Here is a 26,582-nt window from a genome sequence, read left to right on the forward strand (position 1 = left end):
TTTCGAATGAAAATAACGTTTATTAAAGCAATAAGCCCCAAGAAGCAGTGGGTTACAGTGCATTTTATAACATCTAAGGGTGTTGTGGCACGACGCGAAGCAGTTATTATATTTAGGATATAACTTGCGGTCAGCCTTTCAGGGTATCAGGGTATTTTATATCGGCTTAGAACTCCGCTCAGCCAATCAGAATCAAGGATCAGAACTGACCGTTTTATAATGTAGTTATAAAATCTTGAGATCTAGTCGGTAGGCCAAGTTCACAGATTTTAAACTGAAAAATTTGTATTTTAATAAAAATAAAATGTGGAAAAAGTAATTGTGTGTTGTTCTTTTTTTAAGGCTGTATTGTGTTTTGATGCTTCATTTTAAACGCACTTTGTAACTGCAGGATTTTATAACCTCACAGTATACCACAGTTATCTGAGTTCAGAGTCTACGTGATAAAAATTGAATGACTGTCATAAATTTGCTTATTGGATTAAAGATAAATTTCATGACAGTAGCACTGATACATGTATTTTATAGATTATAATTTGTGGCTATAAAGAGCTATGAAAACGCTCCCTCTGTGTAATGCTGACCTGTCACGATGAAGCACATACAGGGCTTGTTTTCTCTTGGTCTCTCGGCTGTGTTGTGGTTTTTCAGTAATGCAGAACAACAAGAGTTCATGGTACTTACAGGTCCTTTAACCACCGAGCTCGTGGACGACTCTGGAGCATCAGCAAGCGGCGATGTGTTTGACTGCAGGAGTGGACTGCCATTACAGTCCAGAGAATACTTCCAGTATCTCCAGAGCAGAGGGGTGAACCGCTTTAAAGTTCCCCTTTCCTGGTCTCACGTTCTTCCGACCGGTGACCCCAACAAGCCTCATGAAGACACCGTGACGTGCTACAAGACACTCGTGAAGCAACTGACTGAATCAGGTATCAAACCTCTGCTGGTCCTCCACCGCTCCACGGTTCCTGAACGTTACCGAAGCAGATATGGAGGCTGGGAAAATCCAATATTGGTGCAGATGTTTGAGCAATATGTGGGATTTGCATTTGACACGTATAAAGACCTGGTGGACACGTTTATCACCTTCAGTCACCTGCATGAACTTCATCATGAAGAACTTCAAAATGCTCTCCAGGCCCACGCAAACATATACAAACTCTATCATCAAAATTTCAAAGGTAACAAGGTGTCCTTTTTCCTCAAGAGTCATTGATATATACCTTATGGGAACACAAGTGACACCATGTCCTGTTGTTGTCTCCTCTGTTTATGTATAAGTAAATATTATAATGTTTAATAATAGTGTCATTTCATGGTGTGCATCTCTTTTAATGTTTCTTTTAAGGGATTCGTTTGTCTCTTGGGATCAGAGCTGATGATGCAACCTCCATTTATCAATTGGGGTCAAAAAACACGGTAAGGGGTTAAGGGCAGGTCGTCTTGCATATTGATGACAAACAGATATATGCATGTATCACATCATGTTATCTCTTTTTCAGGTGTATATGGATTTTCTTTCAGTGCATGTGCCGTACAACTGCAAATTGCAAAGTCTGGCCAAGAACTTGCAGGCATTGCAGGTGGGTGATTAATGAGGAGTATAAAACCATTTGCCCAACACACTATTACCTGTGACATTTTGTAATGCACAAAAACGGACTCTTGTTTCAGACTGCTAGTGGTCAGCTGTCTATTCTTATGTATGAGCTGATCCTCAAGGACTGTGATGAAAATGAAAATAATCCTCTTATCAGTGTTCTTAGAGGTAAACGTTTACAGATAAGATGTTATTGATACAAATATGAAATGTTAACCTGGTTGTAGTTATTGATTACAGTTTTACAGAACAAAGATCTTCACATCAGGGGCTGTGACATCACACACCTTTTTGGAAATTTAGATCAAGAACAAATACCCAAAAGGTATAAAGCTTACACAAATACATGCACACATACAGTTTGAACTGGGTTATTAGATACTACCATTTGACAGACATATGTAAGGTTAGTAAACAGTAGTAAAATTCCTTCCTTACCAGTTACTGTAGCATGTACTGTAAGAAAACTTTATTAATATTCCTGCACTCAAAACAAATTTAATATGATTTTACGTGAAACAATTTATAAAACTTTTGAAATCAATGAAATATACTGTTTAAAATGCATAAAGGTAAGTAAGAAAATTAAGTACATCTGAGTAACTCAAATATTTCTATTAGAATTCACCAAATATATTAAGTGTTTATTAAAAATATATAATGGACATTTTTTTATTAAATAAACTTAAATGTACATTTGAGTGAAATTAACTGTTGAATTTTCAATAATTGTCTAATATCTCCCACTTAAGAAATCAATTAAATAATATGAAAAGATTTGATTAGTTTGATGAAGCTGTTTTTTATATTTCATAAGCCCACAGAGTTATTTATTGTGTATATATTATAGTGTTTTAAACCTTAAACATTACCGTTGTTAATATTAAAGTTACTGTAGAAATTACTATTGTATACTGATGAAAAATGACTAGATATTGTATCTTAAACCTTGCCATAGTAAAAATTTAAGTTTACTGTGGCATTTACTATACTAAACTGCAGTGAAATTCCTAGATTAATCGATATGAAATAAATTCAAGTTACTAGTAAAGTCAGTTTTTAACTTGTACACTTTTTACAGTGGGCGGTATTTTTCCAACTGTATCTGACATACACATACGTACATTAGGGTGGCCATTTCCATAACACCAAAAAGGAGGACACTTTGCGGCATTCAGTGAGGCAAGAATAACTGCAACCTGGTGTACTCGCATATATGTCTATCATATCTATGGTATCATGATACAGTGATTCTGAAAAGCCTACTCTATTCATTGCCAGACAATTTGGTCAACAACATATCTTGATGTAGACCTATGTGTAACAGAAGAGGCAAACAAGTGTTTGTTCACAGTATTTGTATTTATTCAAGACACTCCTGAATGACCGGTGATGCTTGACTGCATGATAGACTTTACAAAGCTCTGCAGCTGAGATTTTATCATCCTGAGGTGATGTTGCCTCTCGAAATTAAGACCTAAGGGAAGATGTACCAGCAGCTCGTCGGTTACCTTTATGTTTTTCAGTGCTGGCATGTCGGTCAATGGCGGCTTTCCCTTTACAACTAACGTCCACTTAGCAGCTACATAGTGTGCAAAATCCATGGAAAGCATCACTACTGCTTTTTGATATGAATTCGTACTCTTCTGTCCATTCCTGATTAAATGATGTCGGACGTTTCGGCATGTTAACGTTATGGCCACCCTAACGTACATGCGTATATGGACAATAATTTTTTAAAATACACTTTCATAAAGTATCTTTAGTAAGTCTGTCTATTTTGTAATTTAGTGTGAAGAATGAGGATGAAAAATCATCTTCTTCATACCAGAAGGTGTGGGAGAAGTTTAAAACTCAAAGTGAAGCGGAGCGAGATCAGTTCTTCAATGGCTCATTCCCTGCTGGGTTTCAGTGGTCTGTCTCCAGTGAGAGTTTCAAAGTAGAAGGCGGCTGGTCTGAACATGGGAAGGGTGAGACCATATGGGATCGGTTTAGCCATAAAAGTCACGTGTTTGGCAACCAGACCGCCGATTTGGCCTGCGACAGCTATCACAAGGTGGACTATGATGTGTATCTGCTTCGGGGTATGCAGCCCCCTCATTACCAGTTCTCAATATCCTGGGCTCGCATTTTCCCTAATGGACGCAAGGAAAGTTTGGTCGATAAAGGGGCATTGTATTATGACAATATGATTAACAAGCTTTTACAATCGGGCATTGAACCAACTGCTACCCTATATCATTGGGATCTTCCTCAAGCTCTGCAGGAACAGGGAGGCTGGACCAATGAATCCATCGTGGAAGCTTTCAAAGAATTTTCAGACTTTTGTTTCTCTCGATATGGAGACAGAGTGAAAACATGGAATACATTTGGCAGCCCTTGGGTTGTGAGTAACTTCGGGTATGGAACAGGAGAACATCCACCGAGTATCAAAGACCCAGTAATGGCTTCTTACCAGGTGTGTCTTTCAATCTAATAATGTGCAATGTATTATGCTATTGCATAGATTTTTAAAAGTCTTTGTTTTGTGTCAAGTACAGGTTACACACAATATTCTGAAATCTCATGCTGAAGCCTGGCACACCTATGATGATAAATACAGAAAAACGCAGAACGGAAAAGTTGGCATTGCACTTTATTCCGAATGGACGGAGCCAAAAAATCCTTCAAGTTCACAGGATAGTATGGCAGCCGAGCGCTATCTAAACTTCATGCTGGGCTGGTTTGCTCATCCCATATTTGTAAATGGAGACTACTCAGCAGTTCTCAAAGCTAAAATTGAGAACAAAAACACTCTGTGTGGCAAAGAGCTAGCAAGACTCCCTGTTTTTACAGAAGCGGAGAAACAAAGAATCCAAGGCACAGCCGATTTCTTTGGGCTTAACCACTACAGTACCCGACTGATAAGTGAGGTGTTAGGTAGTTGTGATCCTGGACTTAATAATGTGGGGGACTTCCAGGTAGATGTTGACCCCACATGGCCCAACACGTCTTCTGATCACATCCATACTGTTCCCTGGGGGCTACGCCGTTTGTTGAACTTCATCGCTGTAGAGTACACATCCGTCACAAAGGTGCCCATTTACATCACAGGGAATGGGATGCCCACTGAGTACAGCGGTGATGTGTTCGACGACACCCAGCGTGTTGACTTCCTCAAAGCTTACATTAATGAGGCAATGAAAGGTAATTATCATAAAGGAGAACTGACCATCAGTGCTAAAAATCTGCTAAAAATCAGACTAACCAACTTCTTTTTTATTTCAACAGCTGTGCAGTTAGATGTTGTGAACGTCCAAAGGTTCACAGTACAGTCCCTAATGGATGGATTTGAGGGACCTCAGGGCTACAGTCAACGGTTTGGCTTGCACTATGTAAACTTTGAAGATCCTGACAGGCCGAGAGCTCCCAAATCATCGGCATATTACTACTCAAGGCTGATTGAAAGAAATGGATTTGCAGAAGCTCCAGCAAAACCTGCAACGCAAATCTATGGCAATGAAAAGGAGAGCTCGAGGCTTCCCGCTCTGCCACCATCTAAAGTTCCTTCAACATCCAAAGTGGTTTGGGAAAAATTCTCTCCCCAGACAAAGTTCGAGAGACAACTCTATCACTATGGATCATTTCCAGGAGACTTCCATTGGGGCGTGTCCTCTTCTGCCTATCAGATTGAAGGTGGCTGGAACGCAGATGGAAAGGGACCCAGCGTGTGGGACACGTTTACTCATAAACCTAGTAGTATCCCAAACAAAGACAACGGCGACGTGGCTTGTGACAGTTATAATAAAATCGACGAGGATCTATACATGTTAAAAGCTTTACAAATTAAGAATTATAGATTTTCCATTTCATGGTCTCGAATCTTTCCCAACGGTTATAAATCTTCTCTTAATCAGAAGGGTGTGGATTACTACAACAAGCTTATAGATGGCCTCGTAGCAAATAATATCCAACCCATGGTCACTCTTTACAACTGGGATCTACCACAAGCTTTACAAGACATCAACGGCTGGGAAAACCCCAATATGATTAACATTTTCAGTGACTATTGTGATTTCTGCTATGCAACGTTTGGGGACAGGGTGAAGTTTTGGATAACGTTTAATGAACCCCACACAATTGCATGGTCGGGATATGGACTGGGCCTGATTCCACCCAACATCAAGCATCCCGGAGATGCTCCGTACAGGGTTGCGCACAACCTTCTAAAAGCTCATGCAAAAGCGTATCACACTTATGACAGTAAATACAGAGCGACTCAAAAAGGGCTGGTGTCCATTAGTCTAAATGCCGAATGGGTGGAACCTCTAGATGTCACCGTCCCCCGAGAGGTGGTGGCTGCTGATCGAGCACTCCAATTCCAGTTGGGCTGGTTCGCACATCCCATCTTTAAAAACGGCGACTATCCCGATGCCATGAAGTGGCAGGTTAGCAACAAGAGCGAACTCCAAGGCTCGAAAGATTCTCGCTTGCCTACTTTTACAGATGAAGATAAAACCTACATCCAAGGCACAGCCGACGTATTCTGTATTAATACGTACACAACCAAAATCGTACGTCACGCATCAATCAGACTGTCTCCTGCGAGTTATCAGAACGATCAGGATGTTAGTAAGGAAGAGGCAGATGGTGCTGAAGATACGGCTGTTAAAGAGCAGAAAGCTGCTGCATGGGGGCTCAGGAGACTTCTGAACTGGATTAAGGAGGAATATGGAGATCCTGAGGTCTATATCACGGAAAACGGTGTGTCCACAAGCACTCGGGTTACAACCGATGACACCGATAGAATATTCTTCTTGAAGACGTACATTGATGAAGCTCTCAAAGGTATGCTTGACGATATTTGTAATTCTGTGAACTGCTGAACTTAACACATATTTACATGAGTTGTTTTTTAAGCACACAACCTGGATGGAGTGCGTCTTAAGGGATATGTCGCTAGCCCTCTGATGGACTCTTTTGAGTGGTTGAATGGCTACAGTGTCGGCTATGGACTTCACCATGTAGACTTTAAGCACCTAAGTCGACCGAGAACTCCAAAACGCTCAGCTCACCTCTACTTTGATATCATGAGAAATAATGGTTTTCCATTGTTAGAGGAGGAGAGAATCATATATGGACATTTCCAAGAGGGGTTTGTCTGGAGCACAGCAACCGCGGCTTATCAGGTCAATTCAAAATCCAATACAACAAACAAATGTTTAATCTTATCCGAGCATATTTGTTTTTTAGTTTTTTGTGAATCTCCAAGTCTGTTTTATGCCATTACATCATAGATAGAGGGAGCCTGGAGAGCAGACGGGAAAGGTCTCAGCATCTGGGACAAATTCGCACATACTCCATTAAAGATCTCAAAAGATGAAAACGGTGACATAGCATGTGACAGCTATAAAAAGATTGATGAAGATGTGAACAATCTCAAAATGCTGAAAGTCAACCACTACAGATTCTCTATTTCATGGCCCAGGATTCTTCCTGATGGAACAAACACTAAAATTAATGAAGCTGGACTCAACTATTATCATAGACTGGTGGATGCACTTTTGGCAGCCAATATCAAACCCCAGGTAAATAAAAATAGTTTTTTACAAAATGATATCCTAACAAAATGATATACAATTTTATGGTTGGAAAGCTCCAATCCTATCAAATCGTTAAATCAATAGATTTCTCACATTTTAAATGGTATTAATGGTTTTCAATGGGCAGGCGACTCTGTACCATTGGGATCTACCACAAGCCCTTCAGGATTTTGGAGGCTGGGAGAATGAAACTGTTGTTAGTAGATTCAGGGACTATGCTGATGTTATATTTAACAGTCTGGGAGATAAAGTACAGTTCTGGATCACTATAAATGAACCCTACAATGTTGCGATGATTGGACATGGTTACGGAACTGCTGCACCAGGTATGATGAAAAACAAAGGAGAAATTCATGCATATCATTTTTTAAAATGTAAAAAAATATAATTCCAAATCTGTATAACCAACAGCATTGACCCCCATAGATGTCTACTGTATTAAAAAAAAAATTTGGTCAATAATCAATTACATTTCACATTTTGGATGGACTGTTTTTTAAAAGCACAGTTTTGGCTTTCTTGTTGAAAGTGGTCTCCCTGACTAGTTTGAGAATACTGCTCTATGTATAAGTATGTTTAAATATTAAAGATGTGCAAGAGAAATGAGACAGCTGTTTGTGATGTCCGCCCAGGCATAAGTTTCAGACCGGGCACAGCACCTTATATTGTAGCACACAACCTCCTGAAGGCTCACGCGGAGGCATGGCACCTGTATGATGAGAAGTACCGTGCAAAACAAAGAGGCATTGTTGGCATCACTATAAACTCTGACTGGGCTGAACCAAGAAACCCGTACAAACAGGAAGATGTGGATGCAGCCATTCGCGTCATTCAGGTACACTTCTCAATGCAGTCACTTCTCAATCTGTGGATTTTTACGCAACCACATGCGTTTGTTAACATGAGTATCATGACAGTTCCAGATTGGCTGGTTTGCTCATCCAGTTTTTAATGGAGATTATAGTGATGTAATGAAGAATAGAATTCAAGAGAGAAGCTTAGCAGCTGGTTTACCTAAATCAAGGTAATGCAAATATTAAATTGCAGTTTGCTGCCCTCAATACTTATAAAAGGCTGAAACATGTTACATCCAACAGGCTTCCAGAATTTACACCAGAGGAAATAGTGAGAATTAAGGGCACTCACGATTATTTTGGATTCAACCACTACACCACAGTCTTGGCCTATAATGTGGACTACAATGACCTTCAACACTACGATGCAGACAGGTGAGAATTAACACTGTACAGTTCTGGTGCACTGTAGCATTTCATGATGTTTCTCATTTGTAAATCACTTTCATTAAATTACTTTTAAATGTAAATCTACACCAGAGGGGCAGGAACTGTTACCGATCGCACATGGCTGGATTCTGGCTCCTTCTGGTTGAAAGTTACCCCTCCGGGTTTCCGAAAGATTTTGAATTTCATAAAGGAGGAATATGGAGACCCTCCCATATACATTACAGAAAATGGAGTGTCAGAAAGAGGTCCGATGAATCTGAATGATGTTCACCGTATCCACTACTATGAAAACTACATCAATCAAGCGCTGAAAGGTACAGACATTTTTTATTTATTTTATTTTAAAGCGTTTTTTAAATAAAACTTTCAATAAAAAAATTCTTTCAGCATATCTGCTGGATGGAGTGGACATCCGTGGCTATGCTGCCTGGACCCTGATGGACAACCTGGAATGGGCTACGGGCTTTGATGAAAGATTTGGCCTTTTCTATGTAAATCGATCAGATCCCAATTTAACACGAATTCCTAAAAAATCTGTCTGGCGCTATGCCACAATTGTCAACTGCAATGGCTTCGTAAACCCAATACAAGGCCCTCACGAATGTGAGGTTCATGAACCTGAAGATGGCATCACAGGTACAGTTTGTCTGTCTATCTGTCTTGTCTGTCTGTCTAAATTTGTCTGCCCGTCTAACAGAGTACTTCCACAGGCACAACTCCTCCACCTCCTCCTGTTGGGGAGCTGTCAGTGAATTTCTTGGGTTTGGACGTGCCGGGTCCTGATGCTGAAGTGGCTCTCAATGCTCTCTTCAGTCTCACTATTATTGGTGTGGTCTCTGTTGTGCTATTAGTGTTTGGATTTGTCAAGGCAGCCAAGAAAGCAAAACGTCCTAAAGGGGAGGACATTTCTCTCGAGAAACAATTCTGAATGTGTATTATGGCACGATCAATAATCACCATACACATTTTCTGTTTGCTTACATATGTACATATTATGTTCAGGTGATGTATAAACCTGTACAAATCGATGCAAACATGAAACCGTGGTGTGCGTGTGAAATGTTTATATTTCATTGCAGTTGCTTTCACCAGTTTGAATAAGTGATACAAAGTGACACCATAACATTAAACAATATGATATATATACAGTATACACTGTATAGTATGTAACATCATTATATTATATTTGTTTGTCTATAAATTCTATTAGTTTAAACTCTATTTCGTTTTTGTTAGATTCATTGCAAAAAATGTGTGCATATAAAAGTTCTCTGTATATGCTGATTTGAACAAATATAAAAATATGAAATTAATTCCATTAATTTGCAAAGTTTTTTGCTGCCTGATCAAACACACAACAAGAGCCTCGGCTGTTACTGACAGATTGGAAAATGCAGATGATGTGCTGGGAGATACGAGTGATTTTATCTGATAAGCACAAAAAGACGAACAAATGAAAGGTTATTATAGAATGTTTTGAAATGACAGATCACATGTTATCACTGTCATGGGATCATAAAGCTTTCTATCAGTAAAGCAATATTATCATAAGACACGGCGGCCTTGCCTTTAGTAAATTTGCACACTCGCTTTTTTATTTGCTGTCAATTATTACCCTGGTTAGACATGCTCTTGGTACTCTAGAATGATGTCAGGTATTCAAGTTACCCCTGAAGGATGTTACAATAAACGTACACAGCATGATAACAGAGATAATAAACGGAGAAAAGAAAAATATTTGATTGTGTTCATGCGATTTTGAAAATGCTGAGCACAGATTGATATAATCCATACAGATTGTCTCCAGACACAAAGTTCACTGACGGTTTAAGACTGCATGATATAATACTTTATTAGGTGTAAAAGAGGCAGATAAAAGAACTGTGCTCTTTTTGTGTTGACTTGTTTAAAAATCGATATATCAAACCTTAGTGGAAAAACCAAGTCACAGCCCTGCGTGAAGAGTCTTTTGTTTATGTGATGAATCGGTTTGGTTGGATCTGAGGATGACCCCATCCTCTCCCGATTCTTAGAAAGTATCATAAGCACATTTACTTAACGGTCTGTTTTGTATTATCTGTCCACATACTCAATTATAACATGGAGGAGTTTGGTTGTCTAAAACGAAGAACTAAAATGGTATTTTATTCCAATAAAATAAGTCTTTTTATCTTTTCTATGAGTTTTAATAAGTAGGTGCTATACAGCAGGGGTCAGGCACCACGGTGGTAAATACCCAAGATTTTGTCTCTTTTATTCATTTTTATTTGCCATTTCTATAGAAGCTTATTTTAGTTTGAAAGACGGTGTGAAATTTAACTCTTCAATTTGATTTGAACACTTTAAGTCTTTTTTGGGGAGACAAATATTTGGTCTCTATACTGAATTACAAAGTGGTATGCACATTTTCCAACATATTTTGTAAGACAGTTGGTTTTAGTTTTAAGACTTGTGCAAAAATAGCACTTGCTAAAGTTATGTTTGCTGTGAAGTGAATTTGAACCCGTAACTTTAAATTGACTGTTTGAGGCTTCAGACACTTTTGTCTGCTCCAAATTTGTGGAATTAACACATCTCATAGTGATGAATACAATTCTTGACCCCGCACAATGTCCTTAAAGCCCCCCAAGAGCACAGTATAAGGTCCGGGTTTATCGTGTGTTTGATGAAAGTTCTTGGCATTCTGGGATTAAAGCAAACTCAGAACAGTAGAGAAGTCAAGCCAAAGTTTAATACGTCGACAGCTGTGTTAATTCTCTCCTGGGTCAGACTAAGTCTACTGTGTATCGTGTGGTCCCCACTACAGTACAATATGAATAAATTTTTTCGATCTCAGATTACTGCACAAACAGTTTGATGGAGAAGAGATTTATTTTAATGATATCATTTTTACACAATCATTAATTTTTTGACAGCAACTTTTGATCTTCAAGATACCAGTCACCCTCCGTTACCTAGGCAACACAGAAAAGATCCAAAATAATAAAAAATAGTTGGAAGACATCCGGAGGACTATGAAAAAATGTGTAATGCTACTTATTGTTAAAACAGTTAAAAGCACAATGAAACACAGTTATTGAACTTTAAACTATACTGTACGTAAAATATCAAGGTTAGAATAAGGATAAAAAGTTTGTTAACTCCAGGTTTAGATAAACTTACCAGAAGAAATAACTCATCCAGTCATGACGTGTTTTAAAAAATCTTATAAAGAGAGAATATCAAGATGAACTTTAGTGAGAAACTTGAGTCATAGTAAAAGAGCATCTTGAGGAATTTCAGACTTTTCTTACCCTCATAATTAACACAGCCGTTCGTGTCCTCTTGTCCAGCCATGAGCCGGTCCACCTCTCCTTCGGTCAATCTCTCACCTAAAACAAAGCACAGAGGGAACATCTATACATCTTGTATGCAGAATTGGGCACGTTTTGATTCTCTAATCCCCAATCCATACCCAGTGCGGAAAGCACATGGCGTAGTTCGGCCCCCATGACTGTTCCATTGCCTTCTTTGTCGAAGACTCGAAGGCCCTCTACAAAGTCTTGAAATGTGCCGCTCTTTATTGATTTTGTAACTTGTTGGTACATGGGCAGAAAAGTCTCAAAGTCGATCATTTTGGACTCCATCTCTATAGAATTAAAACAAAACAAAGTTAAAAACTAGAACAGAATAAGTGTGAATCATTGCTATAGATTGATTGCATGACAGTCAGGGAGATAAAGCATTGTTTTAGTGTCCAACACTGGTGTGTTAGGATGTCCTAATACATTCCTGTGGTCACAATGGCGCTTTGACAAATATCTGACATTTGTTACAACCAACACGGCACTAATCTCAGAGACAAATGCATGTTAAGTCATTTAGCTGAGGGCTCCCGGCAAAACAATGCTCGAGTCATTTTTATACAGGGCATGAGATGAACCTTGTCCTGAGATATGGTGCAGCTGTTTGTTTCCATTGTGAACCCACCTTCAGGCTTCGGTCTCCCCAGAACATGCAGTACTTCAGCATTGGTTGGGTTCTGACCCAAAGCTCTCATCACATCCCCACATTGAGCTAATGTAATCTTCATCCCCCCTAAAGTAGTTCTGGCAAACAGCAGGAAAGCTTCTTTGAATTCTGCAATATAAATATATCCAATACCTTTGAATCAAAGTAATCCATCACTTGATGAAGTTTATTAAATCAGTTTCTTACCTTCAAGTTGTTCAGGAGAGAGGTTACCCTGAAACCCAGAACAAAAGATATCAAAACCTCTCACAGATTTGATACATGTTTATGTATTGACGTTTGCTTTGATAGTTAAATAAACAACATTGGCCCCCGTTGACTTCCATTGTAGGGGTAAAAAACACAGAGACATTTACTAAAAATGTCTTCATTTTTGTTCCATCGAAGAGAGAGGTTTTGATTTACATGCAGGTGAATAAATGATGACTAGATATTAATTCCTGGTTGAACTCTCCCTTTACTTTTATACTGATTAAGTATTTTTGTTTGGGATTTATTCGTTTATAATATAAACAATTTTCTTTTTGCTTCATAAATATAATCTCTTATAATGGATGCTATTGTATCACCCAAGAGCTTGACAATATAAAAGCATTTACGTTTTTGTAGTCTGATCTATATACTTATTTGACTTTTTTGTTAGTACTGAATATTAACTGAAGCTGACTAATAGAGAAATAGGGTCAAATTAAGTACCATACCAGTTTCACAGACTTACTACAATGGCAGGGTCATATTTGAAATTTGGGTCTTCAGCTGGTTCTTGGGCAGCGTTCGCTGATGTGGGTCCAGGTGTAGACTTTTTAGGAGCTTGTGAAGTCGGAGTATCTGGCGCCGGTGTCTTTGTTTCTGCCGCTCCAGGAGCGATTTCTTCTTTGGCAGCCGGGACTGACTTTCCTTTGTTTGGCACTGACTTTGGAGGAGCCATGGTGTTGTTTTCTGGTGAACGGTCAAAAAGTAAATCTCATTCAGATGGGTGACCGTTGTCTGATGCTGGTGATAGACGTCAAAAGGCTATTTACACAAATCCTTATATCTGTCCCCCGCCCATATTACTCACAGTTCTAAATGTGGAAAGAATGCCGCGGGTCTTTCACAGGACACAAATCCCCCCACATTCATCACACACATTGTTTTGTCTAATCTGAGCTCCATCATCCATTTTCATCTTCAATTTTTTATATATTGTATATTTTGTAAGCCTGGGTAAAAATTGTAGATACTGTGTAATGTTTTATATGCAATGTGATCAGGACATAAAAGGAGGTAAATTAAAATAACAAATGGTCTTACATGTTTTGAATGTTACTGTGGTGAAAAGAACTGTGTCCTTCTTAAAAATGAATCATTTAATACCTCAGGGTCCATTTATTTACTAATATTTGGTTGTTTTATTGTGAACCCAAACCCTGTAGATAATATGTCAAATACTAACATACAGTATTTAAGCATCTGCAAGTTTAAACAAATCTTGCAGAAAGAAAATGCATAAGCTCCATCAAGTGGATGGTTTTTATGAATCCATTCAGTTCACCATTGCACAGCCAGTGCATGACGTGACAAGTTTTTCTTGAATGCAGGATTAGATCTCCACAATCAAACTCTGAGCTATCCCCATCACCAGGACTACAAAATTAAATAAAAAGGGTGTACAAAGTTATGGAATAAAGAAGTTTGTACGGAGAGTGATACCAGACACTGTTAAATATAGAAAATACTCCTCTCCACATAATAATAGCAGAAAACAGTAAATATCCTTTTATACGTGTTTAAAATAGACACGGTGGAGCCGAGTTAGGTTAAAACAGAGGTCGGAGACTCTAAACCATCTGCAGATGGGCGGAAGTGGGTGGCGTTTGAGCCGCAAGTGTGCTGTTCAAACCTCCAGAGGATTTCGATTGGTTTATTTAATGTTGTGTGTTGCAGTATTGGTTCGTAATCCCCAGTTGGTGTAGTATCTTGGGAGATGCCTACTAACAAAAAGAATATTCAGAGAAGGCCGTTATTCTCGATGGTCACTTTATTGAGTGGACCCATCACAGCTTCAGACATGCAACACTACAGCCTTTTACATTGCACCATAAACAATGACAATCACCCAGTGATATCCAGCCTATTTGTGGCCTAAGCTCCTCCCGCTTGCTGTTTGTGGTGTTAACTCCTCCCACCCGATCACTACTTGTATCTGCGCGAGCAGGTGAGGGCCTGCAAGTTGTGGCTGAAAGGGACCAGACGTGATGCAAAATCTTGCCATAAAATTACAATAAATCACATTAGCTAACGTCTACATCTCCCCTAAACCTAACCCTAATCTTACAATAATAAAGAAATATTATTAATATTAATAAATACATTTGTGCTGTATTGACGTGCGCATGCCCAGTGGATGTATCTGTATCCCTTCTAGCCATACCCTGCTCGTGACGCACGGCAGCCTTTGATGTTTAGTTGATGTCAAGATTCAATCCAAGCACCGTGTCTGAACGTTCAGTAAATTCTTGCGGATGATGAATGTTTTGAGTGAACAATCAGTCCTGAAATTTGACTGAGGACATCTTGATAAACAGACCGCAATGTCCAGACATGCACATACAGACAGTTGTGAGAGACGGAAAGACTGTCAGGGGTTCAGTGTAAGTTTCTGTCAGTGAATAAGTTTGTGTGTTTTATATTTGAAGTCTTTCGTGTGAATTATGCTGTTTGCAAGTGATTTGGGCTGGTTTGGTGTCTTAGACCAACAGTGTTTTGGCACGTCGCCGCCATATTGGGCAGGGCAAGGCTACCGTATTAACACATACAAGCATTATTCTTGATATAAATTACACATTAAATGCAAAACATAAGAAAGCGATACGGGAAACAAGTAACAGCAAACCATAGTCGTTGGCTTCTTTTTATTGTATATACATTTACAACACAAGGAACGACCTAAAACATAGTTTATCATCTCTAAGGCATCTACACATTATGGACTGTTATCAACTAACAGCTGTTGTATGTTAGTCTGAGAACCATTTTGTTCGTTCCTGCAGCTGACACACAACATTGTAAAAACTTGTGATAAGGCCTGTCATATTTACTATTACAAACAACAGATAAATCATATTTCATAGCCTTCCTGAATTTGTCTCAGATGCGATTAAAGATTGAGATGAGCCAATGCTGATTTGTGTTAAGTGAGACATCACACAACAAGTAAACAAGAAGATAAGCAGGACCAGCATTGTGAGTTATGATGGAGGCTGGTGAGTGATGTTTTGGAACACATTGTTCCTGTCACGAGGATCAAATCATAGGATTCAGAAATGATCCAGAAATGTTCAAAAGGTTTATTGAGAAGGACTTTTAAAATCTTCCTTCAAAAGATCAGACTTGAGCGCAGTTAATATCATCTCCACATGCCGGAAATATGTCAGTAAACACTTTCCTGCGTTGTCATTCTGTGGAGACCTACAGTAGTAATCCAATAATCTACTATTTTTACCCAATATATAAAAACATTGAAGATGAAAATGGACGATGGAGCTCAGATTAGACAAAACAATGCGTGTGATGAATGTGGGGGGATTTGTGTCCTGTGAAAGGACCCGCGGCATTCTTTCCACATTTAGAACTGTGAGTAATATGGGCGGGGGACAGATATAAGGATTTGTGTAAATAGCCTTTTGACGTCTATCACCAGCATCAGACAACGGTCACCCATCTGAATGAGATTTACTTTTTGACCGTTCACCAGAAAACAACACCATGGCTCCTCCAAAGTCAGTGCCAAACAAAGGAAAGTCAGTCCCGGCTGCCAAAGAAGAATCAGCTGAAAGTGTGTGCAATAATGTGTACTTAGGGACCTACTAGTATAAATACATATATAATATATGGTCAACATTTTCTGGTGTGCTTCCTAAGGAGAGTATCTCTATTAAAATGAGCACAGTTCATTCATAAGGTGTTTATATTTGTATGGTGATTTTCACAGTACACATAATTTAAAAGCACTAAGCCAAAGGCGACTGTGGGAAGGAAAGAGTCAACCTCAAGTTAAAGAGCGAAAGTTAAACACTATTTTCTCTGTTGTCCACCAGGTGGCGATATAACACCACTGTTCCACTTCTGGAAATGTCCTACTGATTTGAATAAGAGGTAAGTTCATGTACAGTTTGGAATTGACTTATTTAAAAATGCATCTGTAATCTGTCGGCATTCTTTATTGATGTTATTCTTCATATAGACTTGACCAGCCAGAATGGGTCACTAAAAATGGGAAATCACAAAATGATTATAACACATAGGAGATGTAACCCTTTTTATTTTAAATAGTCTGACGTAACGTCCTGTAGTCTGCCAGTGCTTAAACATATCATAATCATGGCCAATATCTTTTCATGTACTCAAACAACCTAATAAATACAAACAAAGCCACCGGACACACCTCTCCGTAAGATTCTCAAGAAACAAAGTTACCTTTGTATCACTGTTAACAGTTACACACCCTGCTTCATACATCTATTAAACCCTCTTCGTGTTTACACCTGCACTGCAGTCGAATACAACTGCACATGTTTAGTCGGAGGGACTGGCTTATATCAGTGTCAGATAGCTCTGATGTATTTATGTCTGTTTCTATATACACATATGTGTGCACCGTGTGTTTTTATCATGTTCAGTCACCCAGAAACAAAGTCTGATCTACATTTACATCATGCATTTGGCAGACACTCTTATCCAAAGTGACTTAAAGTGCATTTAAGATATACATCTCATCAGTATGTGTGTTCCCTGGTCTTAGAATCATAACCTTTGAGCTGTAAACACAATGTGAGCTGTAAAAACAAATCTATATCTGATATAGATATATAGAGATAAGAGCGCCAGGAACATATGGTGCTTTCTTAGTCACAACCTTTCTTTTTGTTTTTGTGACATGTTTGCTATTTAATTTCTCTCTATGTAGACATTATCAATCGCAAATGTGAGGAGGGTGCCTCAAAGGAGGCTGGTACCCGGGGGCCTTGTGGGTGCGTGATCCGTCCTGTGGGTCTCCAGAGTAACTTCATTTGGAAGGAAAGATTTTAACCTTTTTAACATAAACAAAAACATACCACGGTGATAATGCACTGTGCTTTTTGTTACTAGATGAATAGGTATCATGAAATTAACTTGTTTGCAATGATTTTAGTAGTTTTTCTTTTAATTGTCATTGAATGTTTTTGCAGAATTAGATTCAGTAACTGGCTCATTTGCAAAAAACAGATAAACTGCAGTTGGGTTATTTTGATTTAGTAATAACAACTAAGAGTAATACAGATAAAACAAGATTTATGCGAATTATCTTTAGCAAATAAACTCTTCATTTAGTATTAACTTGAGTGCTGGGTTCTTCTGATCTCTCAGTTATTGTGATGTTGTGACTTTTGCTTTATTTATAATGTCAGGTGGACATATGTTTCCGTTGCTTTATGTTTTAAGCATGATGTTTTAAAGAGCCATTCTTAATTCTAGAGAACATATTATTGGACAAAATACTTTATAGCATAAAGAAAAACTTGCAAGGATACCATGCATTTCAATACCATGTTCTGGCTTTATTTGATTTATTCACGTATTACAATCTTTTTTTTCTGCAAAAGTATAGGATATACAGCATATTAAATAGTTTTCCCTTTTTCTTGTAAATCCTATGAGAGAAAATCTCATCAGACAGCCAGATTATGTAAACGCTTAAAAAAAATAAACTCTGAAATGCATACAAAAATGTCATGGCGTTATTTAATATCACTTATTTGGTTACATTTGTATAGTAGCTGAAAATGATGTTGTGCTGTCTGATGATCAAGATCCACCGGAGACCTTCTTGCTCCCTACGAGGACAAAATCTAATCTTAGACAATCGAAATCAGATGAGCGTCATCACCGGGTCCCTGTGGACGACGCTGTCTGCCTTCAGTGACGTTTGCGCGACCCTGCGCTGGGCCACACAAGAGATGCTCGATTTGTCTGGGGGATTATTAGCGAGGGCCCATGTGGCCATAATGTTGCCTGGGACGCTTTGACGTCAGAAACACCCCTGCTCTGAACCACCCCCAGGACACCCGTCCCCAGCAATAACACACAACGACTTGTGCAGAATTACAACATTTATCCCCTTTTTATGTCCACATGAAGAGTACAATCCTGTGTTGTTTTAATCAAATGCTTGCTGTGTGTTACTGCACCTCTGTGTCACACTTTCAGAGATATTGTGATTGGAAAGTGCTATAAACCAATTATACTCCCAGGAGAGATATGCGCTCTTTTCCCATATAGAAGATGCCGATTGCGTTCCGCTGTACTGCTTGTTTAATGGCCTCCCTTTCTTGCTTGACATGCAAGAGCGCACATTCTTGCTTGATGTGAAATTGCAAGGGAATGCGAAAAATCTCTCCCTCTCTCTTTATATATACAGTATATATATATATATATATATATATATATATATATATATATATATAATGCACTGTATTACTGGCAGGTTCTCTGCGCATCATAATGACTCTTGAACGGGTACATATTTTCTGGGAAATATTTATAAACAAAAGGGATAACCAATTCTAGGGACATCTTGACTGTGCCGTATTTATTTCTCTGCAGTGTTGGATGTCTGGCATACTCCGCTTTTCCTGGAAACGGCCCTGAAATCTTCGCTTTTGAAACGTGAAAACATTATTGTAAGGGAATGGTGTGGGGTGGGACGCAGAATCTGGAGTTTAAACGGAGGGGTGAGTATTTTCACTTCAGTAATCTGAAAATGATACTGTAAGAATGTTTCCAGCTGCAGGGACTCTCGGGTAAATGCAGTCCCCGTAGAGCACTTGTCTGAAAAGATGTCCGGTTGTTTTTGAAGGGTTTCAGTGATGGGTCACTGTGACATGGCTTGACAAGTTTTTCTTTTTGATTGACAGCTATTTGCTAAGGGGACGGGGTGGGGCATTCTCATATTCGAAGGCATTTTATTGGGCACATTTTGGAATGGCCTGTGGGTGCAAGATGTCTTAAATATTAAACTAAAAGAAAATGTGCATACCTTCAATAGTAGATCTGGGTTAACTGTAATGAAAACTTTTTTTCTGTAATGAAACCATTTCACATTTGGCTGTTTTAAGCAACAGTCAATGTTAAGGTCACTCGTGATGAACTTGAACGATGAACTTGGCGATATATATATAGGCCATGGGAAGATTAAGAGACCAATCCATATTTTCATTCAACCAGTATTTCTAGATGTATAGAAATACCATTCCATTCCAGATCAGGAGTGACATAAAGTCATTCAACAACAATGTCAAATACATGACATGACATGTTGTAAAAGTTATAAAAGCAAGGTTATCGCCTAAAAATGAACTTTGCCCATATGCATATAATAATAACTGTTATATGGCTTAAAGGGGAAGATGAACTTGTTTTCTTTGCAGTTTTTGAGCTCTGAAAAAATATAGAGTATCTTTTCTGTTATTCTGACCTGTTTCTATAGCTTTCTTTTTCTGCAAATATAAACAATATTTTTAATTTCAATATGGGAGTAATCTTGTGAGAAGTTCACAGAATTAAACTTAAATTATCATTTTACCTAAACACACACCTATAAATAGTAAATTTAAAAATAAAAAACAGATTTTGAACAGTCTTTTTCACTTTTTCCGCAGCTGTATCTGTTAATAAAAATATACGTTTGTAAATTGGAAAATAAACGAAACATTGCCGTAATGCATGCAAATTTGCCACCTTGTTTTCCACCGTTTCAAACTTTTTTTAATAATGTTATTGCATGTTTTCTGCCAGTTTTTTGGTTTCTAAAGGATTGTATTTCAAGGAGCTTGAACCTTACGTATTGAAATTTTAAGTCCGAATGACTGACTTTCAAGGAACATACATTTTCAGTTGAATTATAATTTTACCTGTCTCTGTTTTCCACAAAATTACAATTACAACGAATGGGGACTACAGCTTCGAAGCTCCAAAAACTACAAATATAAGTAGTGGACTTGACTAGATTATAACCACGTGATGAATCGTGACATCTGCCCTCGCTGTCTTCGTCACGCTCGTGAGGGTTTCTGATAGAAGTAGCCAAGAATACATTTCCATGCTTTACGCCGCAGTCATTGTAATCGCATATAAAAGTTTGACCAGTAAATTACTCATAATTCACCCTTTTGTGCTTCCACAACAGCAAGAAAGTCATAAAGTGGTGGAAACGACGTGCCCATAGACATCAAGATAGAATACACCTTAACACATCTGTCTTTTCATGCCAAAACGCTCGTGTGTCAAATCGCAGCGTCTAAAGAAGAAAAACCTGTCTAATTAAAGGAAAAAAGTTACTTGGCTTCTTCCTGACGCTTTTTGAATAGTGCTCTCGAAAAGCACTAAATTAGCGTTCATCATCGCCCACGTCCCTCTCTCTCCTCGCTCAGCAGAGCCGTAAAACTGCCTGAATTATGCATGTACTCTGATTACCACATACACCACAGAATCAGTGTTCATGTATTCCTCAGACGCACACTTCTGCACATATCTTAAAAGGGCAGGCGTACTCCAACCATTCACGGCTGTGACGATACAGTCATTCAAACATTCCTTCAACTCAAAGCGATGAGCTTGATTTACCATCCCTTATGTTTCTTAAAAGCCTTCAAAGCTTTCCATCCACGGCAACCCACGCACGGTGAGAAAGTGTTATTGTGCTTGAACTTAAAGTGACTTCAAGTTTGGAATAGAGAGAGATGCTCATGTTTTTGCTGTTAATCTTTTCGCTTGTTTTATTTTAAAGGAACCTTCAAAACTGCATGAGACACATTTTATAAACAATTTTTGCTCAATAACAGATTTTAGTTCATTTTTAGGCAAACAAAGTTACAGATTGCAGTTTTGAATATCCGTTTGTTTTCACTCTGAATGGCTTTAGAAAACTGATGTCTCTTTGAATATAACTAAAACAACTCAGAAGAGTTTAAAGGAGAACTGCTATTCTTTTAAAGGACAGTTCGCCTAAAGATAAAAACACTGTCATCATTTGTCATCTTTTATCGAGTTGTTCCAAATCTGTTTACATTTCTTTGTTCCGATGAACACAGAGAAAGATATTTGAAAGAATGCTTTGAAACAGTTTGTTGCCACCATTGACTAACTGTTTGCTTTCCTACATTCCTCAAATTATCTTCTTTTGTGTTCAACAAAGCAAGGAAATGTATAAAGCGATTTTTCCTACTATGGCAGTCAATGGTGGCCAAGAGCTGTCTGGTTATACGCATTCTTCCAAATTTATTTCTCTGTGTTCATCAGGACAAAGACATGAATACAGATATGGAATAACATGAAGGTGAGAAGACTGTTCCTTTAAGATTTCCCATTTATTCCTTTATTTTTTTATTATATTAGTATTTAAACCAGGTTGGCATTAACTTCTGCTCATTGTCCGATGATCTGGAGAGCTGAAGCTTGCCCATGTATGATCTGCCCAGCAAATGGTCTGGCTCCATTTACAACACCATTTTTCAAGCCCATCATTTAGAAATCGATAGATTTTGACTTCACATCGACAGAAAACCGAAAGTAAAAATGACACGATGTACTTAACACAGATTTTTCACACCAGAGCTGGTCAATACAGAGACAATCTGACGGTTTAGACCTCACAAGGAGGAGAGATGCACAGATGACAGCTGTCATCACTGTTGTATTTGCTCTGAAATTATGTGCACACTTTTTTTTAAAAGGTTACCAATATGAAGGATTGCTCACGGAGAAGTCACACCCTTAATGGTTTCTCAAGAAAAATAGAAGTAACCTTTATGTGCTGTGGAGAAACCTTTTACGTTCCTTTCTATTGATTTGGCTTTCAAAGCAACATTGAGTTATCCTCTCAACCTTAGGGATTTGCAGATATGTCTGTGATTTAGCGACTGGTTTTCTTGAAGGTTCATGATGGCATGCTTTTGGCGTCTGCCGTTGATAATCTGACTAACATGCTACACACCTGATAACCGGAGGTTTGATCACCCAGGTCAGAGAGTTCACAACCCAGGTAAAACAGTGGTGTGTGAGATCCCCCTACCACTGTTTTGTGTAAATAATCGTATTTTGTGGACTTAATCTCCAGACGTTCCTTCTCTGACTGACCAAGTGAAATCTTATTGACGGATCTGTGCAGCGTGACCTCTAGTGGTCCACATTATTAATGATGGAAACTGTCATTTATCAGTGGGTAAACATTTCATTCTTTTCTGCTCATATCAATGCTTTTCCCCCTAGTTATAGCAAATCTCGTATAGGTTAGCAAAGAATCGACTCAGGTCTACTTTCAATTTAAAGGGATAGTTCACGGCAAAACAACATTTCCCAATTTTGCTCACCCTCAAGGCATCCTGACTGAATATGACTTTTTTCCTGAAGAAGACAGCAGTCCAAGTATAATTTCACTTCCAAATGACAACGGATTGTCGTAAATTCCGTCATTTGCCGGAAAAACAAGCCTCAGGTTCACGTGCAGCCATGGGATTACGGAAGGTAGACATCAACATTAATAGCGGTGTCAATGTGGATATTTCTCTTAAACAAACGCATCGATTCACTTCAAAAGACCTTTGTTAAGACCACAGAGCCGTGGCATTCTTTGATCGATGGACGCACTTTTTGGAGCTTCAAAAAGTCAACGGCCACGCTCCCGTGCTACCGCTTGAAATAAAAATTATAACTTCGACTGCATTATTCTAAAGAAAGTCATATTCAGTCAGGATGCCTTGAGGGCGAGTAAAACATGGGGAAAAACTATTATCTAGCACTCATTTGAACCATGTAAATTATACAGAGATATCAGAGCTTTGAAACATCAATTTTAAATTTGTAGTACACTCAAAAATGTTAGAGATTGTTTTACTTTTTATTTTAATCTTCTGCGTTGCGATTTTTTATCATCCTTATTTGTCATTGGTTCATTTGTTATAATATTACAAATTTTGTTGGACATTTTCCTCACATGCCTTCAGAGTAGGCCGTGGTTTGTCTGTTCTTTAAAACCTTTAAATGGCTTTTGCGGTGGTTGAAACGGACACTTTTATTTATTTATTTTGCACAAGCTGCCGGGGTAAAACCGCCGAATTTTCTCTCTGTAATTACAGTGATTTGATTTAGAGAAAGCTGATCTCGGCGAGTTGGAGAATAGTGGCGTGCATTATTCGAGCTAAGCTAATGTTCAATTCTTCGCCTTGGATTTCACTTAGCAACGGACACAAGCATGTGATAAAAGGCTATTTATATACACACAGGTTTCTGTTACAGCCTGAGCGGGTTTGCCTTGTTGTACTGAAAAGGCTGGCACAATTATGGTGAAAAAAAGCACTTCAGAGGCTTGGGAGATTTTCAGTGCTGTGCACCCCTGGATGAGAGAGACCCATATTTACAGGATTATTGCGAAATTGTTTTAACAAAGGTTTAACCCATCCACTCACATGCGTCTATGCTCAGTCTGATTTAATGCTGTATCTATTTTCATGCTAAGTGGTATTTTAGAACTTTTATCTTAACAGCATAAGAATTAATAAGAGAAACCGAAAAGAAATGTCACTTTGCTAAACTTGCCTCTCCAATATTTTGACTGCGATACCAAACTCAACCGCTAGATGTCAATGTACCAAACTGTTTCTTTAAATGCGACCAGGAACCATTCTACAAATTGTTTATTTAATAAAACGAACATACAGTAAAATAATAATACAAATGAATATTAACATAAATTTAATTAAATAGAAATAGCTTTATTATTAGTCACTAGCCAAACACATCCCAGAGGTTAAATGGGGGTCAGGCGCATGTGCGTCCGATGAAGGTTCTATAAACAGAAAGCTTTAAACACAAAAAGGACAAAACAATAACTCGAATCTTGAACTTTTACTGTCTTTGATTTATTTTTTATTTGTTGCCATTTTGCCTTCTTTGCTCTGAAATCTTTATCTGGCATTTTGTGTTAGCAATATAAGTGGCTATCTTATATTGTTGCAAAGATTGTTTTTACAAAAGTAAATTGACTTTAGTTTAACTACTTACGAATATGGGTGACTCCTCGAATATGAGCCTAATCTTACATGAATTCTAATAAATTCATTTGATCTGTCCGGTGCAAAAAACTACAATTATTAAATAATAGCAATAATAAAGCCCCAAATTTAAACATAGCCTCCAGATTGTATTAAAATGTATGAGATTGTATGAATTGATACAAGCCTCATAAAAAAGTTACAAGTTATCATGTTTAGTAATTTATACTTTGCTAAGCTCAAGCTTTAAAATAGGTTTTCAATACATCTGTCACAAAAATGGTCAACTTTACCTAGAGACTGAAACAATTCATTTTGATGCACTAAAACATCTTTCACAAACCCACTTTTAAAGGACATAACTGTATTAACGGAAAAGTTGGAGTTGGATGGATTAACATCAGTACTTTTTGCAGGTTTTCCAAAATACAATTCCATGTTAATGGTGGCACATAATCAAGCTCACAAATGAGAAGAATCATGAATGAGGGGCAAATATGAGAACCTGAGGTCTCCAGCTTTCAAAATGTCCTGAATAAAAGACCCCAGTAATCTCAAGCGTGTCTTTTTCAGGAGATTTTAGCTATATCTCAGATTGTCCTCACATTTGTCAAGATACCAAAGTCTGCAAGAAGCTTTAAATGAACTTGTGCCATGCTGTCCACATTCATTTTTTAGCTCTGTATTCTTTCCTTGTGTCTCATTCGTGTCTGTTTCTCTCAATGAATATGAGGAGAAACATCAGAGTTCATTGTTCAATAAAACTGAGAAGTGCGCTCTAGAATAGAGCCCTGCAATTTGACAGGACCTATAGAAAAGTAAGATTTGTGAAATCAACCGTATAGAAAATGTGGAAATAGAAAGAAATTCTGGATTTTTTATTTTTCATCTCAGAAGGAGTCTTAACTTAGTCGCAGATGTTTCTCCTAAAATAGCTTAGGAGGAATAAAAACAAATGTTTTTTCAAAATGTTTGAGTTCATATTGAGATCTCCCATCGTTTTGGCTTTTAATTATGGATTTGGCAAAACTGAGCTCAGTTTGTGACATTAATTTGATCTCTCCTGAAACTCGAATATAGACATAAGTAAATAGAAAAATTTCGATTGAATGTCAGGAAAGAAACAGCATTCTGTAGGGTGTTTAGAGGGGGCTTCTGTCATTGTAAGAGTCACACGTTTTGTGCCACATTCTCGCTCCCCAGGGCCCCTTGTTCCCCACCTTCTTAAAGCTCTCTTGTTTCAGCCTAGCGGCCCCTCTGGAAGACGATCGGCTGTGTAGAACACCACCCCCAGCCCCCTTCAGCATCGGACAATGGAAATCTAGACCCTCACAGCGCGGCACCATTTTGAGCTGTTCCTTTGAATAATTTAGCCCTGTTGCATGAGATGAAGGATGTAAGAAAGTTCTGAGGGGAAACGTCTTGAGACAGTAGTAGTATTTTAACTTTCGTCTCATTCTAATGTTTGACTTTCAGCATTGAATTATTAACTCTGTCTTTCATCTTCTTAACAAATTCCAGGTTGTGAGGTAAACCAAACGCTATTGGCTGTTTTAAAGGTGGGAGGAGGCACACAATACGCCCCGGCCTAACTTAACGTTTCGGTGGAAGTTTGTTGAATTTCTGTTGTCCTTAAATATTTCCAATAATATTACAAAAGATAATATGATCACATCTTTGTCCGGTTAAACTTTGAATGCCGAACATTCTGTGTGTGTAAGTTAAAGGGAGATTTTTAAACTTGAATATTGAATTCTTCAAAATTCTATTGCCTCCCGTTCCTCTCCTGATAACTCGATCTGGCTGTTATTTCAGAGACACGGCAGATGAAGCACATTCAGCTTGATGTGCCACGCTGTAATTTAGCTGTCAGAGGAAATGTCTGTGCTCCGTGTAGGACTGCTGCCATTCAGATGAATGATGTATGTCATGTAAATGTCAATCCGGAGCGAAACCTGATCGGCTGTTTTGATGGCTCTGCTGAAGTTTGAGTAATGTCAGTGTGCTGCAAGAGCTTTCTATTCTTTTTGTAAACTTTCCATCAATGTCATGTGCGAGGTTGACTTAATATATACAC

General features: G+C 38.3%; 2 protein-coding genes across 3 annotated transcripts; one reads left to right on the plus strand and one right to left on the minus strand.

Moving 5' to 3' along the window:
- Window positions 1–561: 561 nt before the first annotated feature.
- On the plus strand, window positions 562–9,744 carry LOC306898675 (lactase/phlorizin hydrolase-like). Of its 2 annotated transcripts, XM_079464357.1 has the most exons (17): window positions 562–1,181; window positions 1,349–1,419; window positions 1,503–1,583; window positions 1,675–1,768; window positions 1,841–1,925; window positions 3,392–4,058; window positions 4,141–4,786; window positions 4,871–6,427; window positions 6,500–6,768; window positions 6,877–7,167; window positions 7,310–7,508; window positions 7,815–8,017; window positions 8,100–8,206; window positions 8,280–8,411; window positions 8,517–8,740; window positions 8,814–9,062; window positions 9,137–9,744. In XM_079464357.1, exons 1-17 carry the CDS (start codon window positions 593–595, stop codon window positions 9,352–9,354), a joined length of 5,682 nt encoding a protein of 1,893 aa, XP_079320483.1. In that variant the 5' UTR covers window positions 562–592; the 3' UTR covers window positions 9,355–9,744. The 2 variants fall into 2 exon arrangements, 1 of the variants encoding a protein (XP_079320483.1); XR_013787142.1 differs by lacking the exon at window positions 8,100–8,206.
- Window positions 9,745–11,281: 1,537 nt separating this feature from the next.
- Window positions 11,282–13,442, minus strand: LOC306899021 (myosin light chain 3, skeletal muscle isoform-like). The gene is made up of 7 exons (XM_079464973.1): window positions 13,156–13,442; window positions 12,624–12,651; window positions 12,396–12,545; window positions 11,881–12,054; window positions 11,720–11,797; window positions 11,589–11,630; window positions 11,282–11,380 (listed from the first exon to the last, which is right to left on the minus strand). Exons 1-6 carry the CDS (start codon window positions 13,363–13,365, stop codon window positions 11,602–11,604), a joined length of 669 nt encoding a protein of 222 aa, XP_079321099.1. The 5' UTR covers window positions 13,366–13,442; the 3' UTR covers window positions 11,282–11,380; window positions 11,589–11,601.
- Between the last annotated feature and the right edge of the window lie 13,140 nt (window positions 13,443–26,582).

This window comes from Barbatula barbatula, assembly GCF_947034865.1.
Source record: "Barbatula barbatula genome assembly, chromosome: 9".
Lineage (NCBI taxonomy): Eukaryota > Metazoa > Chordata > Actinopteri > Cypriniformes > Nemacheilidae > Barbatula > Barbatula barbatula.